The 16,838-nt window shown below is 41.2% G+C and overlaps 1 protein-coding gene across 2 annotated transcripts in view; it reads left to right on the forward strand.

Moving 5' to 3' along the window:
• Nucleotides 1-2,548, forward strand: part of arhgef3 (Rho guanine nucleotide exchange factor (GEF) 3) — a 46,285-nt gene extending 43,737 nt beyond the window's left edge. Inside the window, exons 10-11 of one of the 2 annotated variants that reach the window (XM_031568517.2) lie at nt 1,585-1,771; nt 2,061-2,548. In XM_031568517.2, coding sequence (XP_031424377.1) covers nt 1,585-1,771; nt 2,061-2,407 — 534 coding nt within the window. In that variant the 3' untranslated portion in view covers nt 2,408-2,548. The remainder of the gene's footprint in view (nt 1-1,584; nt 1,772-2,060) is intronic. The other variant, XM_031568516.2, reaches the window with a different exon arrangement.
• The last annotated feature ends 14,290 nt before the right edge of the window (nt 2,549-16,838 follow it).

The raw sequence follows: 16,838 nt of genomic DNA on the forward strand, positions 1-16,838 counted from the left end.
GAGACCTACACACACACACAGGCTCACAGCTGAGAGAGAGACCTACCCTCCCTCACATGCTCACAGCTGATGGAGACCCACACACACACACAGGCTGAGAGAGAGACCTATACACACACACACACACACACACACACAGGCTCACACCTGAGAGAGACCTACACACACAGCTGAGAGAGACCTACACACACACACACACAGGCTCACAGCTGATGGAGAGACCTACCCTCACACACACAGCTGAGAGAGAGACCTACCCTCACACACACAGCTGAGAGAGAGACCTACACACACACACACACACACACACACACACACACACACACACACACACACACACACACACAGCTGAGAGAGAGACCTACACACACACACACACACATGCTTAAAGCTGAGAGAGAGACCCACACACAGGCTCAAAGCTGTAATTGCTATCAAAGGTGCATCTACAAAAAACTGACTTGAAGGGGGTTAATACTTTGTGTTTTATATTTTCAATTCATTTAGATTACTTTCCAAGAGATCTTTTCACTTTGGCGTGAAGCATTATTTTTCTGACAAAAAGAACATGATACAGTGTAAATGTAAACCTCCAAGGGGGTTTATGTCAGAATCAAGGCAAGTCAGGTATAGCTCTTTGGTCTGTTGAAGATTTTACAGAAACAACTTGGTACAGCCCATCTACCTCTACCAGTAGATATTTCCATGATGTAGCCGTTTTGGACATTTTTGTCCAGACATAAAGTTTGCATTTGCCCTGGGTTACTTTGACTGTGTTACATGATTATATTGTTTCTATATTTGCATATTGTTTCTTTATCTTTATATTGGACTACCATTTCATTGAACTTTAGAATGATTGTTAATTTGTCACCTGAACCGCCCATTAATAGTTGTCACCTGGACGGCTCATCAGTAGATCTCACCTGGACGGATTATTAGGAGAACTTGGTAGCAAATGTTGGGTCTAGAGGCGTGTAAAAAGATACGTTTTTTTGACCACTTTTCGATACTAGTTTTAGCCTTTTTTTTTGTTTACTGTTGTTAACTTTGCTTTATTGTTTGAATTTACTACTCGTTTTGTTCACCTTTTTGGAGCCAAAATAAATGGATATATTCTTTCAAGTTTTGGAGTATCGAGCGTGCGTAATCCACTACCTGCTGACCAGACCCACGGCCTTGACTGGATCTTGGATTTGGAAAATTAGAAATCTTAGAAAGGCCGCCACATTTAAGTCAAAAAACCTCATGCTGTGACTATGGTAACATGACTATGGTAACATGACTATGGTAACATATGGTAACATGACTATGGTAACATGACTATGGTAACATATGGTAACATGACTATGGTAACATGACTATGGTAACATGACTATGGTAACATGACTATGGTAACATATGGTAACATGACTATGGTAACATGACTATGGTAACATGACTATGGTAACATATGGTAACATGACTATGGTAACATGACTATGGTAACATATGGTAACATGACTATGGTAACATGTATGTCTGATGAATGCTGCCCTGAGACCGAAAGACATACTCATTTTCATCTCCTAATTCCTTCCCCAGAAACTGCACGTGTTCCTGTTCCAGGATGTGTTGGTGCTCACCCGCGCCATCACCCAGAGTGAGCAGCTGTGGTTCCAGCTCTGCCGTCAGCCCATCCCTGTGCGTCTGCTGGAGTACGAGGATCTGCCGGACGGAGAGATCCGCCTGGGCGGCTCCATCAGAGGGGCCTTCAGTAACAACGAGAGGAGTGAGTCATCTGATCATCTGTTCATCCACCTGGCAGTCTGTCTGTCTGCATAGAATTGGACCTCTTCTGCTTTTGAAGTCCTGGCAGGAAACACCCCAATCCTCAGCTCCCATCGCTCATGCAGAAATGCAGAGTTTTCATTAAAAGCAGATGCCTTATAGTCCCTCTTTGTTTTTACCAAAGTACATTAGAAACACTTTCAGACTATTTTAGAGTGTCTTTCTTTTTATTGAGTGAGCGTCCGTCCGTAACTAACCTCCTCCTCCTCTCCTGTCTATCACCTTTTCAGCCAAGAACTTCTTCCGTGTGTCGTACCGCTGTGGAGGCCAGCTGCAGGCCCACTGCCTCCAGGCCAGTGACACCTTCAACAAGCAGCAGTGGCTCAACTGCATCCGGCAGGCCAAAGGTGCATCCTCCGTGGCTGCTGCTGCTGATGACTTAAACCTCCTCTCTCCCCGACCATCAACCCCTCTTCTGGGCTCCTCGGTGCCCACGCCATCGCCATCGCACCCCGAGCCCATGGAGGGCCTGGAGCAGAGCAACGCTGAGCTCTCCCACTGCAGCATGGACTACAGCGAGGGCCTGGGCCTGGGCGCCCCCAAAGAACACACACACGAGTTGACAGGGGATTCTTAAGTGGGATCAACAGCTAGCTAATGGATTCTCCAGACTGTGACATGGTAGGGTGTAAAGGTGGGGTTAATACCATAGACATATAATCTATATATGTCTATAGACATATAATCTATATACAGTATGTCTATGGTTAATACCATGCCACTTGTCATCCTCCTCCCTCCCTCCCTCCCTCCCTCCCTCCCTCCCTCCTCTCTCCTCCCCTTGCTCCGCTGATGTTCATTAGTGCAGCAGAACTGGTCAACTAAAGTGGGTTAGCTGGCACTTCTATTTCTTTCATGGCTTTATTTTTTTTTCTCACTTTTGTCATCCCTCTTGTGGGAGCTGTTTATAAATCTGTTTGTCTATCTCTCTCTATCCCTCTCCCCCATTTCCCTTTTCTGAAGATATTCCCCCAGGTGTATGCAGGAGACTGTTGTAATGTCTTTCTGTAATGCCCCCGTAGTGTATTGTCTTTGAAGGGAAAGAGAGATCAGTATTGGGTAGGACCTCAAGACACTGCCATGTCCTCACACTCTTACCCCCCCCCCCCCCCCCCCCCCCCTCACCACCACCACCACAACAGCACCATAGCCTGGGACCTCCCAGAAGGAAATATGATATTCTTATATATGTTTCAAAATATATATTGTAATGTATAGTAAAGTTGCTCAGTCAAATCAACAAGCAGAATGTTCTGTTTCTACTGACAGTCTTTAGATCAGTGGACAGCATATTTAGCAAGAGGTGTTGCAGAACATAGACAGTCAGTTGAAGCCATGCGTTTTTTACAGAAATGTGTCACTGGGACCCCAACTTGTAGCAGACTAAAAATGCTGAAAACGACTGAGTAATTACAGTAATTCAGCTTTTAGCACAGGGAGTTGGCTAAGGGCCCAATTGTCCTGTGTTTATCTATCAGGTTGATTTTCTTGGTTGGCCAGTTTCTATAATCAGTTTGCTATTTGGTGTCAGTGCATTGGGGAGGAAACGAGAGAATTGGGATTCCCCCCTCATTGCTGATAAAAATGGCCAAGGTGAAAGAAGTTCACTCTCACAAATACAGGTGCACTACTGTTAAAGCTTGACCTTTACGAGTAGCTTGAAGTCTACAGCATGTAGTCTACTAGTCATGTATTTTTCATAGAATGGCATAAGGTATATCTTTGCCTTCATTCAATGTTGTGAGACGTATAATACTTGTTCAGTGGATTCATTTACACTAGTGCTGTTGTCAGTTTAATGGCTATAGCAGTGCACAAACCTCTCATTTCACGAGTCATACAGCGTGTTCAGAGTGTGTGAACAAACTGTCTCTTCTGCCATGAAGCCCAAAAGGAATCCATGTTGCCGTTGGATGTTCTTTCTGCTAAACGTATACAAACTGTTTAAAGGTACAGTATGTATGATTTAGGGTGTTCTATTAGCAGAAGTGGAGTATAGTATTCATAATTATGTTGTCATTAGTGTATAATCACCTGTAACTACGAATAATTGTGTCTCCGTGCCCACAGAGGGAGGGCCCTGTCCACGGGGTCGTCTCCGTGGCTACAGAGGGAGGGCCCTGTCCACGGGGTCGTCTCCGTGGCTACAGAGGGAGGGCCCTGTCCACGTGGACGGCCATGTTGTGCTCCAATGTTTCTACAGTAGCCCAGAGCGGATGAACCAAAACACTGGCATTAGAGAGGGCCTTTCATTTTTTATGGCACCTGGCAGCCACCGTAGCTTCTCATACACGCTTGGAAAGGGAGAACTATTCTGTTGCTTGCTGAATCGTACATACTGTACCTTTAAGACACATGTAAAATCATGAAAAAATGCCAAAAAAGTATTTGTGTCAAAACTTGGTTGAACTTTACTTGTCAGGCCTCATAGTGTTTTTTATATATATATAAATGTCATGCAAAGAAAACAACAGCCAAGTAATACATGTAAAGACAGTATATGCTTTTAATGTTATTGTTCTCTGGATAAAATATATTAAGTTTATGGATTTGGTTATTTATAGTTTTTTGTTACGTTGGCCTATTTTGTTTATTTTCTTGCTAACCATTGGATGTCGTGCATGTTGCATTGTTACAGGATGTGAATGAGTATTGAAAGGTTTTTGAAACTATTTATGACTAGATGACCGGAAGAATCATGCATTTCCATGAAGCCATACGTTGTGTTAGAATGCCACAGGACTAGGAGTTACGGGGAAGGAATTCTGAAATTGAACCGGGAAAATACCAAATAAATGAGACCAACCAAGTAGTGCTGTCTCAGTTTCTTTTCTCACTCCTGCTCAAGCTTTTAGTTTGTATGTGTGCTATGTTTCTATTGGGTGTACGATATATGACTCTGGAGCCTTGAGGGCACCATATTACATTTGAACTTCAGACAGCTTTGGTAATTCTTGGCACTTGTTGGCACTTGTTGGCAGGACCATGTCCACTATGTGTTCACACACTGTTCTGGCTTGGTTGGGCTGTGTTATCAGGAGGGCCTGAATGACACCTGAATGTCATTTCATTACTGTTTTGAAAAAGTAAATTATAGCATTGGTTCTAACTGGTTAACCAAAGGTGTAACCAGTGAATGTTTATAGTGAGTCAAACGATGTACAACATGAAAACTCACCCTGGATAAGTGAACAGCTCTTGGCTCCCCTCTGCTGGAGAACATGTACACACACACATAAGCAGTAAATGTTGTGCATTTGGTGTGAAAACAAAGTCATATGATGACATTATACATTACACACATTATAGACGTATACAAAACTACTAAACATTACAGTAACAATAATCACTCCACAAGGCCAGTATTTATCAGTAATGCTTCCTGCAATTTTTCTGTTCTAATTGTGATCATCTTTGGAGTAAAGAAATGCCTATAAATATAAAATACGAATATTTTTTCTTGACTGGGTTTTATCTTTGACAACATGCTAATATAAATATTCATCATGCTGGTGAGCTTTGTTTTGTGTTTCTAAGGTGAGGCCTAGTATTTCTCCTAGGCAGGAGAGAGAGGTTAGAAATAATTAATCCCAGGGGAACAGCCCTGCTTTCACACAGAGTTAAGAATAATGTCCCTCAGGATATCAACTGTTGAACCTAACCAGATGACATGATAATGTCATCCTTTGTTTGTCCATATGTCATATTGATTTATTTAAATAATAATTACTTTAAACACATTTTTTCATATATAGGATTGTAAAAAAAACTTTCCATACAAAACTTGCAGTTGTTTGCAAGATGTTTATGCACTGTATATATTTCCTTATATTTAACATAGACACTTATCTTAAGATTGGCTCTCCTAGGGAATTATAACATGTTGAAAGCAGTGTGAAAAATCCCTTGACAGCTGACACAAAATAATATGATGCAACTGAAAGCAATAATACTAGACTGAAAGACCTATGCTCTTCTGTATCCTTGACTGTGTGCCATCCAGGGGGACTCAGCTTTGGGAATAGATGTGTTGCTTCTTTCCATCCCTGTTCCTCTGAGGGAGGGAGGGAGGGAGGCGTCAGCCTGGTACCTTTGGAGTGATTTGCAAAGAGCAGATGGGGCAACCTGGTTGCACAACTAGAGACTAGCAATGATCTTGGGGATTGTGTGAGCAAAAAGGGTTGTAGCTTGTAGATACAGTTTGAAATGGAACTAATGACTGGAATGATAGAATCTAAATGAGCACGCCAAAGTTGAAGAACGGACCGGAGGACGCAGTCAGGAATTCTGGAGTTTCTTTCAGCGTGGAGTCCCCCTCTCAGCTGGTGCTCAGAGAATGGCCTACCTGATTGTAGAATATGTTGGCATTTATACCACTCAGTCAGGTAGAATACAGGAGGGGAGGGGGTGACCACACCCTAAAGGTGATAAGGGAGGGGAGACAGTGGGGTGTAGGGGTTCACCTATGGGGGGAGGGGGGTGATAACACAGGACAAAGGGTGATAGCAGGAAAGAGGCTATCTGGGGGGGGGAGGGGTTCAGATGCTAATTGTTCAGGTCTCAGTGAGACAGACAGAGCACACATCCAAGGGTTTGAGTTACAGATACAAATTATACAAAATAACAGTAGAATAGAATGAGTTACAGATACAAATGATACAAAATAACAGTAGAATAGAATGAGTTACAGATACAAATGATACAAAATAACAGTAGAATAGCTATTTTGCGTTTCTCTCAGTCCCCCATATGAGCATTTCTGTGCTCACACAAGAACCACCGTGCAACAATCTGAACAGGAAAACATCAATGTGCATAGGGAGTTTTATATTTCTCAGTAGGGGATGCTGTAGTACTTTCCAACAGTTGTTTGTGCACCAGGCCGTCACCACAACTGCATCTACATGCATTCATATCCATGCATTGATTGATGCCCGTCTGTGGAAGAGGGGGGGGGGCAGGGTTCTCCACCCAGTGCTCACTGGCACCAGGACACCACAGCACTCTTTCCACTGGTTCATTGACCACTTCTGACAGATCATTAGACTGCAAAAACTGTGAAAACCTGATTTTAACCCCGAGAAGTATACAGAACATCAAAAGTGCGAGTTGAACTGAAAAGTCCATGTGACCTGAAGACATCTCAGAAGGGTAACTTGGCTAATGGGACCCGGTGGACAGACTAAAGAAAGCAGTCAACGAGTATGAGAATGGTGGTGTTACCACGAGAGGGGGCGGTCAACCCATGACAATGTCCTGAGCTTTATGGGACCAGGGCTTTCTGGCAATGGGTAGGGGGTTCGACACAGACCGGCAGGAGGTTGAGGTCAATTAGAGTTCTTATTCTGAGCACACTGGGCAGCCCAGAGCAAGAGACCGTGCTGGCAGGATGGTCGTACAGTGCCCTCCACAATTATTGGCACCCCTAGTGAATATGAGCAAAACAGGCTATAAAAAAATATGTCTTTGCTGTTTATCCTCTTGGTCTTTCACTCAAAATATTCACAAAAATCTTACCTTTTCATTGAAGTAAAATTATTGAAAGAAAAAAAAAACTGTTGACATTAAATAAATATTTTCCCCCAAAACATGTGTGCCACAATTATTGGCACCCCTAGAAAAAGCAGGATCAGATACAGAGAACTGATGAGAGAGGGCATCTGGTTTGTGATTGGTCGAACCAGGACAGTAGGACAAGGGTCAAGGGTTAGCAGGAGGGTTAAGGGTCAAGTTACCAGGAGATAAACAGAGAACACTAATCTGGCTCCAGATCCAGACTCTAGATAAGAATACAGTGTAAACTACATCACTCCAACACCTCCACTCATCAAGTACTGGTGTGAACGTGAGCAGCTCCCTCCCCTCATCAAGTACTAGTGTGAACGTGAGCAGCTCTTCTGGTAACCGATATCATAATTGGCGTCCAGTGGGGTGAGCCTGTGTAAGACGGCACAGGGATGTATGTTTCTGATGAACACTGTGACAGGACTGTGTAGTACACCCCTACATATGATAGATCTACTTCAACACACGGACATGCAAGGTTAGGCTGACTCAGTAGGATATTAAATCAGTAGGTTAACAGATTATTGAGTTTTCATTTCATTCACATGTTTTCCACCACACAGACACTATGCCATATTTGCGGATAAAGTGACAGTGAAAATTTGCACTTTGAGATTTTTTTTTGTAAAGCAGACTGAACGCCGCTGACTGCATGTCTCAGCCAACACTCAACATTCCAGAGGCACAAACCTGTGTTGGCTACACTGGCAAGGCACATTCATTTATTGACATTCTCTAGCCTTCGATAAGACATACAGCTTGGTATTGGGATTTCATTTCTTATCAGTATTACACCTGGTAACATAACAGAGATTCTTAACATTACGGAGAAACTCCTGATATGTGGCTAAACCTCTACCTAGTTGCTAACGTGAAGTAATATGCCCAGCCTACTGTTTGCCCCATAGAATTATATGGTTTTCCCCACATTGGGGAAGCAAAGTTACCTTTGCTTTTTTTTAATTCAAGGCGCACAGGAACACTACTGTAGATATTTTATATGTATATACAGTCAGGTCCATAAATATTTGGACATTGACGCAATTTTCATCATTTTGGATGAAATGAAACAAGAAGTGCAGACTTTCAGCTTTAATTTGAGGGTATTTACATCCAAATCAGATGAACGATGTAGGAATTACAACACATTTTATATGTGTGTCTCCCCCCCCCCCCCCTTTTTTAAGGGACCAAAAGTAATTGGACAATTGGCTGCTCAGCTGTTCCATGGCCAGGTGTGTGTTATTCCCTCGTTATTTTATTTACAAGGAGCAGATAAAAGGCCTAGAGGTCATTTCAAGTGTGGTATTTGTGTTTGGAATCTGTTGCTGTCAACTCTCAATATGAAGTCCAAAGAGCTGTCACTATCAGTGAAGCAAGCCATCATGTAAACCATTGGTGAGCCTCAAAAACAGGAAGACCAAAGTTTGGCAAAAAACATCCAAAAGAGCCTGTACAGTTCTGGAACAACATCCTATAGACAGATGAGACAAAGATCAACTTGTACCAGAATGATGGGAAGATGAGAGTATGGAGAAGGGAAGGAACTGCTCATGATCCAAAGCATACCACCTCATCAGTGAAGCATGGTGGAGGTAATGTTATGGCGTATGGCTGCCAATGGAACTGGTTCTCTTGTATTTATTGATGATGTGACTGCTGACAAAAGCAGCATGATGAATTCTGAAGTATTTCGGGCAATATTATCTGCTCATATTCAGCCAAATGCTTCAGAACTTATATATAAGTATAACATATAAAATTTGTTGTAATTCCTACAACGTTCACCTGATTTGCATGTAAATACCCTCAAAGTAAAGCTGAAAGTCTGCACTTAAAGCACATCTTGATTGTTTCATTTCAAATCCATTGTGGTAGTGTACAGAGCCAAAATCATGAAAATTGTGTCAATGTCCAAATATTTATGGACCTGACTGTATGTATATGTATATATATATATATATATATGTCAAATAGATCAGATGAAATTATGAAAGGTAAAATAAAACAATAAAAAACACCCCCACCAGGGAGCATGGCCTGCCTTGAGGTCGAGTGAATCAGGGTGAACAACAGATGGATCCAGAGAACCCTCTCGAGTCTAGACACAAAGACACCAGAGCATTGTGGAGACATAGGCAGAATGGACTACAATCCTATTATCAGCCCAATCTTTGTGAAGATGGTGCTGAACAAGCCAGAGACGTCTCAGAGCGATCCGTGCTGAGGTTGAACCCAGCACATGGAACACTATGGTTCCTGATGATCTCCAGAGATGAGTCACGGTGGAACACTATGGTTCCTGATGATCCAGCACATGGAGCACGCCACAAAACCAGCTTCTTCCAATTCTGATGGTTCCTGATGATTTCCAGAGATGAGTCACAGTGGAACTCTATGGTTCCTGATGATTTCCAGAGATGAGACACAGTCACTGGTGAGGTGGCATGGCTGATGCTGGTAGGTAAACTCCAGGTAGAGCGATGGCCTCCAGAGGGTTCTGCAACACAGAACAAAAGAAAGATGCAGTTGGGAGGCCAGCCCCAGAGTCCATGAACAGACTCCAGTATCCAGGGTTAGCCAGTGAAAAACTAGGATGAAACCCCAAATGCAATGGGTTGACAGTCCAAAACAGCAGGCAAAGTCCATACACTGTCCATACACTGTCCATACACTGTCCATACACTGATGCAGGCAATCAAATTCGTAAGGTAGAAACAGTCATAAAACCAGACAGAAGTCATACCCCAGTGTGACTTGGCTTGATACTGACAGGGTGGAGCAGCACACAGGATAAACTGACAAACTAGAGTGGAACCTGACACATTCCTAAGAGAGAGAACCTGAGAGAACCTGAAACATTAGCACAGAGACCCTGAAACATTACTAAGGCAGAACCTGAAACATTACTAAGAGAGAGAGAACCTGACACATTACTAAGAGAGAGAGAACCTGAAACATTACTAAGAGAGAGAACCTGAAACATTACTAAGAGAGAACCTGAGAGAACCTGACACATTACTAAGAGAGAGAACCTGAAACATTACTAAGAGAGAGAACCTGAAACATTACTAAGAGAGAGAGAACCTGAAACATTACTAAGAGAGAGAACCTGAAACATTACTAAGAGAGAGAACCTGAGAGAACCTGACACATTACTAAGAGAGAGAACCTGACACATTACTAAGAGAGAGAACCTGACACATTACTAAGAGAGAGAAGAGAGAACCTGAGAGAACCTGACACATTACTAAGAGAGAGAAGAGAGAACCTGACACATTACTAAGAGAGAGAAGAGAGAACCTGACACATTACTAAGAGAGAGAAGAGAGAACCTGACACATTACTAAGAGAGAGAACCTGACACATTACTAAGAGAGAGAAGAGAGAACCTGACACATTACTAAGAGAGAGAACCTGAGAGAACCTGACACATTACTAAGAGAGAGAAGAGAGAACCTGACACATTACTAAGAGAGAGAACCTGACACATTACTAAGAGAGAGAACCTGAGAGAACCTGACACATTACTAAGAGAGAGAACCTGAAACATTACTAAGAGAGAGAGAACCTGACACATTACTAAGAGAGAGAACCTGAAACATTACTAAGAGAGAGAACCTGAAACATTACTAAGAGAGAGAGAACCTGACACATTACTAAGAGAGAGAACCTGAAACATTACTAAGAGAGAGAACCTGAGAGAACCTGACACATTACTAAGAGAGAGAGAACCTGAGATAACCTGACACATTACTAAGAGAGAGAACCTGAAACATTACTAAGAGAGAGAGAGAAGAGAGAACCTGACACATTACTAAGAGAGAGAGAAGAGAGAACCTGACACATTACTAAGAGAGAGAACCTGAGAGAACCTGACACATTACTAAGAGAGAGAACCTGACACATTACTAAGAGAGAGAACCTGACACATTACTAAGAGAGAGAACCTGAAACATTACTAAGAGAGAGAGAAGAGAGAACCTGACACATTACTAAGAGAGAGAGAACCTGAAACATTACTAAGAGAGAGAACCTGACACATTACTAAGAGAGAGAACCTGAAACATTACTAAGAGAGAACCTGAAACATTACTAAGAGAGAGAACCTGACACATTACTAAGAGAGAGAGAACCTGACACATTACTAAGAGAGAGAGAACCTGACACATTACTAAGAGAGAGAACCTGACACATTACTAAGAGAGAGAACCTGACACATTACTAAGAGAGAGAACCTGACACATTACTAAGAGAGAGAGAAGAGAGAACTGACACATTACTAAGAGAGAGAGATCCTGAAACATTACTAAGAGAGAGAAGAGAGAACCTGAAACATTACTAAGAGAGAGAGAACCTGACACATTACTAAGAGAGAGAACCTGAAACATTACTAAGAGAGAGAACCTGACACATTACTAAGAGAGAGAGAAGAGAGAACCTGACACATTACTAAGAGAGAGAGATCCTGAAACATTACTAAGAGAGAGAACCTGACACATTACTAAGAGAGAGAGATCCTGAAACATTACTAAGAGAGAGAACCTGACACATTACTAAGAGAGAGAACCTGACAGAACCTGAAACATTACTAAGAGAGAGAACCTGACACATTACTAAGAGAGAGAACCTGACACATTACTAAGAGAGAGAACCTGAAACATTACTAAGAGAGAGAACCTGAGAGAACCTGACACATTACTAAGGTAGAGAGAGAACCTGACACATTACTAAGAGAGAGAACCTGACACATTACTAAGAGAGAGAACCTGACACATTACTAAGAGAGAGAACCTGACACATTACTAAGAGAGAGAACCTGAAACATTACTAAGAGAGAGAACCTGAAACATTACTAAGAGAGAGAGAACCTGACACATTACTAAGAGAGAGAACCTGAAACATTACTAAGAGAGAGAACCTGAGAGAACCTGACACATTACTAAGAGAGAGAGAACCTGAGATAACCTGACACATTACTAAGAGAGAGAACCTGAAACATTACTAAGAGAGAGAGAGAAGAGAGAACCTGACACATTACTAAGAGAGAGAGAAGAGAGAACCTGACACATTACTAAGAGAGAGAACCTGAGAGAACCTGACACATTACTAAGAGAGAGAACCTGACACATTACTAAGAGAGAGAACCTGACACATTACTAAGAGAGAGAACCTGAAACATTACTAAGAGAGAGAGAAGAGAGAACCTGACACATTACTAAGAGAGAGAGAACCTGACACATTACTAAGAGAGAGAACCTGACACATTACTAAGAGAGAGAACCTGAAACATTACTAAGAGAGAGAACCTGACACATTACTAAGAGAGAGAACCTGACACATTACTAAGAGAGAGAGAACCTGACACATTACTAAGAGAGAGAGAACCTGACACATTACTAAGAGAGAGAACCTGACACATTACTAAGAGAGAGAACCTGACACATTACTAAGAGAGAGAACCTGACACATTACTAAGAGAGAGAGAAGAGAGAACCTGACACATTACTAAGAGAGAGAGATCCTGAAACATTACTAAGAGAGAGAAGAGAGAACCTGAAACATTACTAAGAGAGAGAGAACCTGACACATTACTAAGAGAGAGAACCTGAAACATTACTAAGAGAGAGAACCTGACACATTACTAAGAGAGAGAGAAGAGAGAACCTGACACATTACTAAGAGAGAGAGATCCTGAAACATTACTAAGAGAGAGAACCTGACACATTACTAAGAGAGAGAGATCCTGAAACATTACTAAGAGAGAGAACCTGACACATTACTAAGAGAGAGAACCTGAGAGAACCTGAAACATTACTAAGAGAGAGAACCTGACACATTACTAAGAGAGAGAACCTGACACATTACTAAGAGAGAGAACCTGAAACATTACTAAGAGAGAGAACCTGAGAGAACCTGACACATTACTAAGGTAGAGAGAGAACCTGACACATTACTAAGAGAGAGAACCTGACACATTACTAAGAGAGAGAACCTGACACATTACTAAGAGAGAGAACCTGAAACATTACTAAGAGAGAGAGAAGAGAGAACCTGACACATTACTAAGAGAGAGAGAACCTGAACCATTACTAAGAGAGAGAGAACCTGAAACATTACTAAGAGAGAGAAGAGAGAACCTGAAACATTACTAAGAGAGAGAGAACCTGACACATTACTAAGAGAGAGAACCTGAAACATTACTAAGAGAGAGAACCTGACACATTACTAAGAGAGAGAGAAGAGAGAACCTGACACATTACTAAGAGAGAGATATCCTGAAACATTACTAAGAGAGAGAACCTGACACATTACTAAGAGAGAGAACCTGAGAGAACCTGACACATTACTAAGAGAGAGAGAAGAGAGAACCTGACACATTACTAAGGTAGAGAGAGAACCTGACACATTACTAAGAGAGAGAACCTGACACATTACTAAGAGAGAGAACCTGACGCATTACTAAGAGAGAGAACCTGACACATTACTAAGAGAGAGAGAAGAGAGAACCTGACACATTACTAAGAGAGAGAGAAGAGAGAACCTGACACATTACTAAGAGAGAGAGAACCTGACACATTACTAAGAGAGAGAGAACCTGAGACATTACTGAGGTAGAGAGTAGAAAGGGAATACATGTGTGGCGATGTTAGGAGCACCTGAGAAAATATGTACACAAAAACACAAGACAAGTGAGAAACAAAAACAGACCCACAGGTTCCAACACACACTGACAGGTAGGAACAAAAGACTAAATGAGAGTACAGGACAGTGTATGGTCACACAGACATATTTCATGGACACAACAATAGCATTGAATACTACCCTGACTCTGATTTCTGTCATGTTTTACCACTGAATATAATGACTGTTAAAAATCTGCAGATGGAAGCACAGTTCTTATTAGCTTATCAGGAATAAAAGATGCCTAGTGTAGCATAATATAACCAACTCATCTTGTGCAAAAATTTCAGAAGCAACAGATACAAATTCTAACAGATAAATAGATAAAAATACTTATCTGCCATAGTTTAGAACCTAATTGCAACAAGCCTGTTCTGCAACCTTTGAAACTCTCCTAAAAGAACCTTTGAAACTCTCCTAAAAGCAAGTTATTTAAGCCTGGCCCAGAGAGCAAGACAGTAGCTGGGTTTCCATCCAACTTTATAATGTGCAAATCCTGACTGGAATCGCTTGAAATTCTCATAAAATCTTCTAGTCCAAATATAAATTCGATTCACTAGAGTGGGGTGGATTAACTCAATATTTGCATAGGACATAATGTGAGTAAGGTTGAGGAAAACAGGTTTATTCCCCATAAATTTGTATTTGTTGCAATTTTACCAAGTGTTTGCCTTACCTTTTAATCCCACAGCTGTTCACCAGTCCCTTGAAAAGTATACAAATTTAATTTGCATATCGCTGATCTGCATTTTGTTTAGCTGAATTGAATGTGAATAAAACACAACAATGTTGTGTACTTGAATCAGGGCCCCAGCCCTGACCATGTTGGAGCCCTACGCAAACCAAAAAAAAAAAAGATTTATGGTGATATTATCTGACAACTATACTACATTGGTCAACGGTCACACACACCACAATTTGCTGAGGTTGCAAAATAGAATGGAACAGACACACCATGTTTTGGTAACGTGATTAGTACGGCAAAAAGTGGCACCATTAGATTTATGATACTGATCCTGACTTGGCAAAAACAGATGTGTGTTGCTCCACACAAACATGGACCTGCAATTTGTGTGTCGCAATACTTGTTTATTGCATTGTATTGCATGAAGTAGTATCTCCAGTTAGTCTATGTGCCAAATCTCATACAGTTTTGTGCTAATTCATCTGTTAACAGTGGCTAATATTACATACCTTTGATTGTTGATATGACAGAAACTGGTATTAGTAGCTTATTTCTTTATGAAGGTGTGAGTCATGACGTAGCCTACGTCCCTCCAGACTTTACTGCAAAATCATAGGTTTGATTGTAAGACATCCTGTCACTTTGTTAATAGGCTAGACATTAGTGAACCCTCAAAATGTCTTCAGAAGAGGCTACACATAGTACTGGACTGTTTTCCTTGACTAGAGCTCCTGAAGCTCCTTTGACTGAACGTCCTCAAAAATTGAAATCCAACAGAAGCAATGTGGTTGATTTACAGAGCGCAAAGCAAGCTAGCAGTATGAACTTTTTCTGTTAAGCTGCTGATCTGTTAAATAAACTATGCCAAGGATATGAAAATGTTATGTTATTTTCTTAATATCCACGCCAAGATACTGGTAGTCCGAGAGCGGACCAGAAGTGGCACACCACCAGTGGGCTGATATATGCTTGCTGTCTGGGAGGATATCATAGGCACTTTAATATTTCTATCTATTCATTTATTTGGTGTTACTGTCGAAAATATCAATGTCAAATGCCAAAGTATTTTCCAGGCCCTTTATCTTAGAGTAGGAAGTTGAGTAGGAGGTTACGAGCATGATGCATGCATGAGCATGACAACTGTATTTGCAAATCCAACTAATTTGATATACCGTAAATGTCTTAGTTCTTTGTGTGCTTATGTGTGTTTATGTGTGTGTGATTCTCTCTCTCTCTCTCTGTGTCTTGTGTGTGTGGGGGTCAGTCTGTCTGTTTGTTTCTATTATTTGGAGAATTAGTCTCACTGTCTTACATTTCCATGATTATATGTTGGGTTTTGTTTCAGATGGATGCTGAGAAGACCTTCACTGACCTGACAGACAGGTTGAAGAAGATACAGCTGACACGAGAGGGACATGAGGTGGTGTTGAATGAATCAAGGGTCTTCTCTTAGTTATCTTAGTGACTTACCCTGACAATTTCACAGTTTCAAGTGTTATATGCTGAATATGTGCATGGGGGGAGGGGGCGTGGCGGCGGTTACAAACATGGAAAAAAACATAGCTGGAGATTAAATGTCTGAAGGGGTACGGGACTGTAAAAAGTTTGGGAACCACTGTCTTAGTTGATCAGGGACCCCTGTGCAGTAAATAATTCTGCTGATGTAACTAGACTGAGAAATGTTTTAGCCAGAAAAGTTATTATTATTGTTCTAATAAGTACATCGGGGCATTGACACATAAGAAGATACATTCATTATATATGTCTTTATGATTTGTGCATGTGTTATGTTCATATGATATGTGTAATGTATATTAAATTATATATTATATAAAATTCATATTTATGTTTTATTTATTTATTTAATAATTGCTGATTGTACCCAATCATTGGTTATTGTTATACAAAATAAACCAAAGAATAATTTGTGAACATGTTGAAATGATGAATTTTTGAATCCTCGTGAATTTATTTTGTTCGATTTTGGAACGATGATGAAAACTTTGTTCGAGTTTGATCGAACTAAGTTCAGATGGAATGAGGTTAAGGACAAATTGATGACAAAGTTTAAGTC

The sequence above is a fragment of the Clupea harengus genome, chromosome 5 (genome assembly GCF_900700415.2).
Source record: "Clupea harengus chromosome 5, Ch_v2.0.2, whole genome shotgun sequence".
Classification (NCBI taxonomy): domain Eukaryota; kingdom Metazoa; phylum Chordata; class Actinopteri; order Clupeiformes; family Clupeidae; genus Clupea; species Clupea harengus.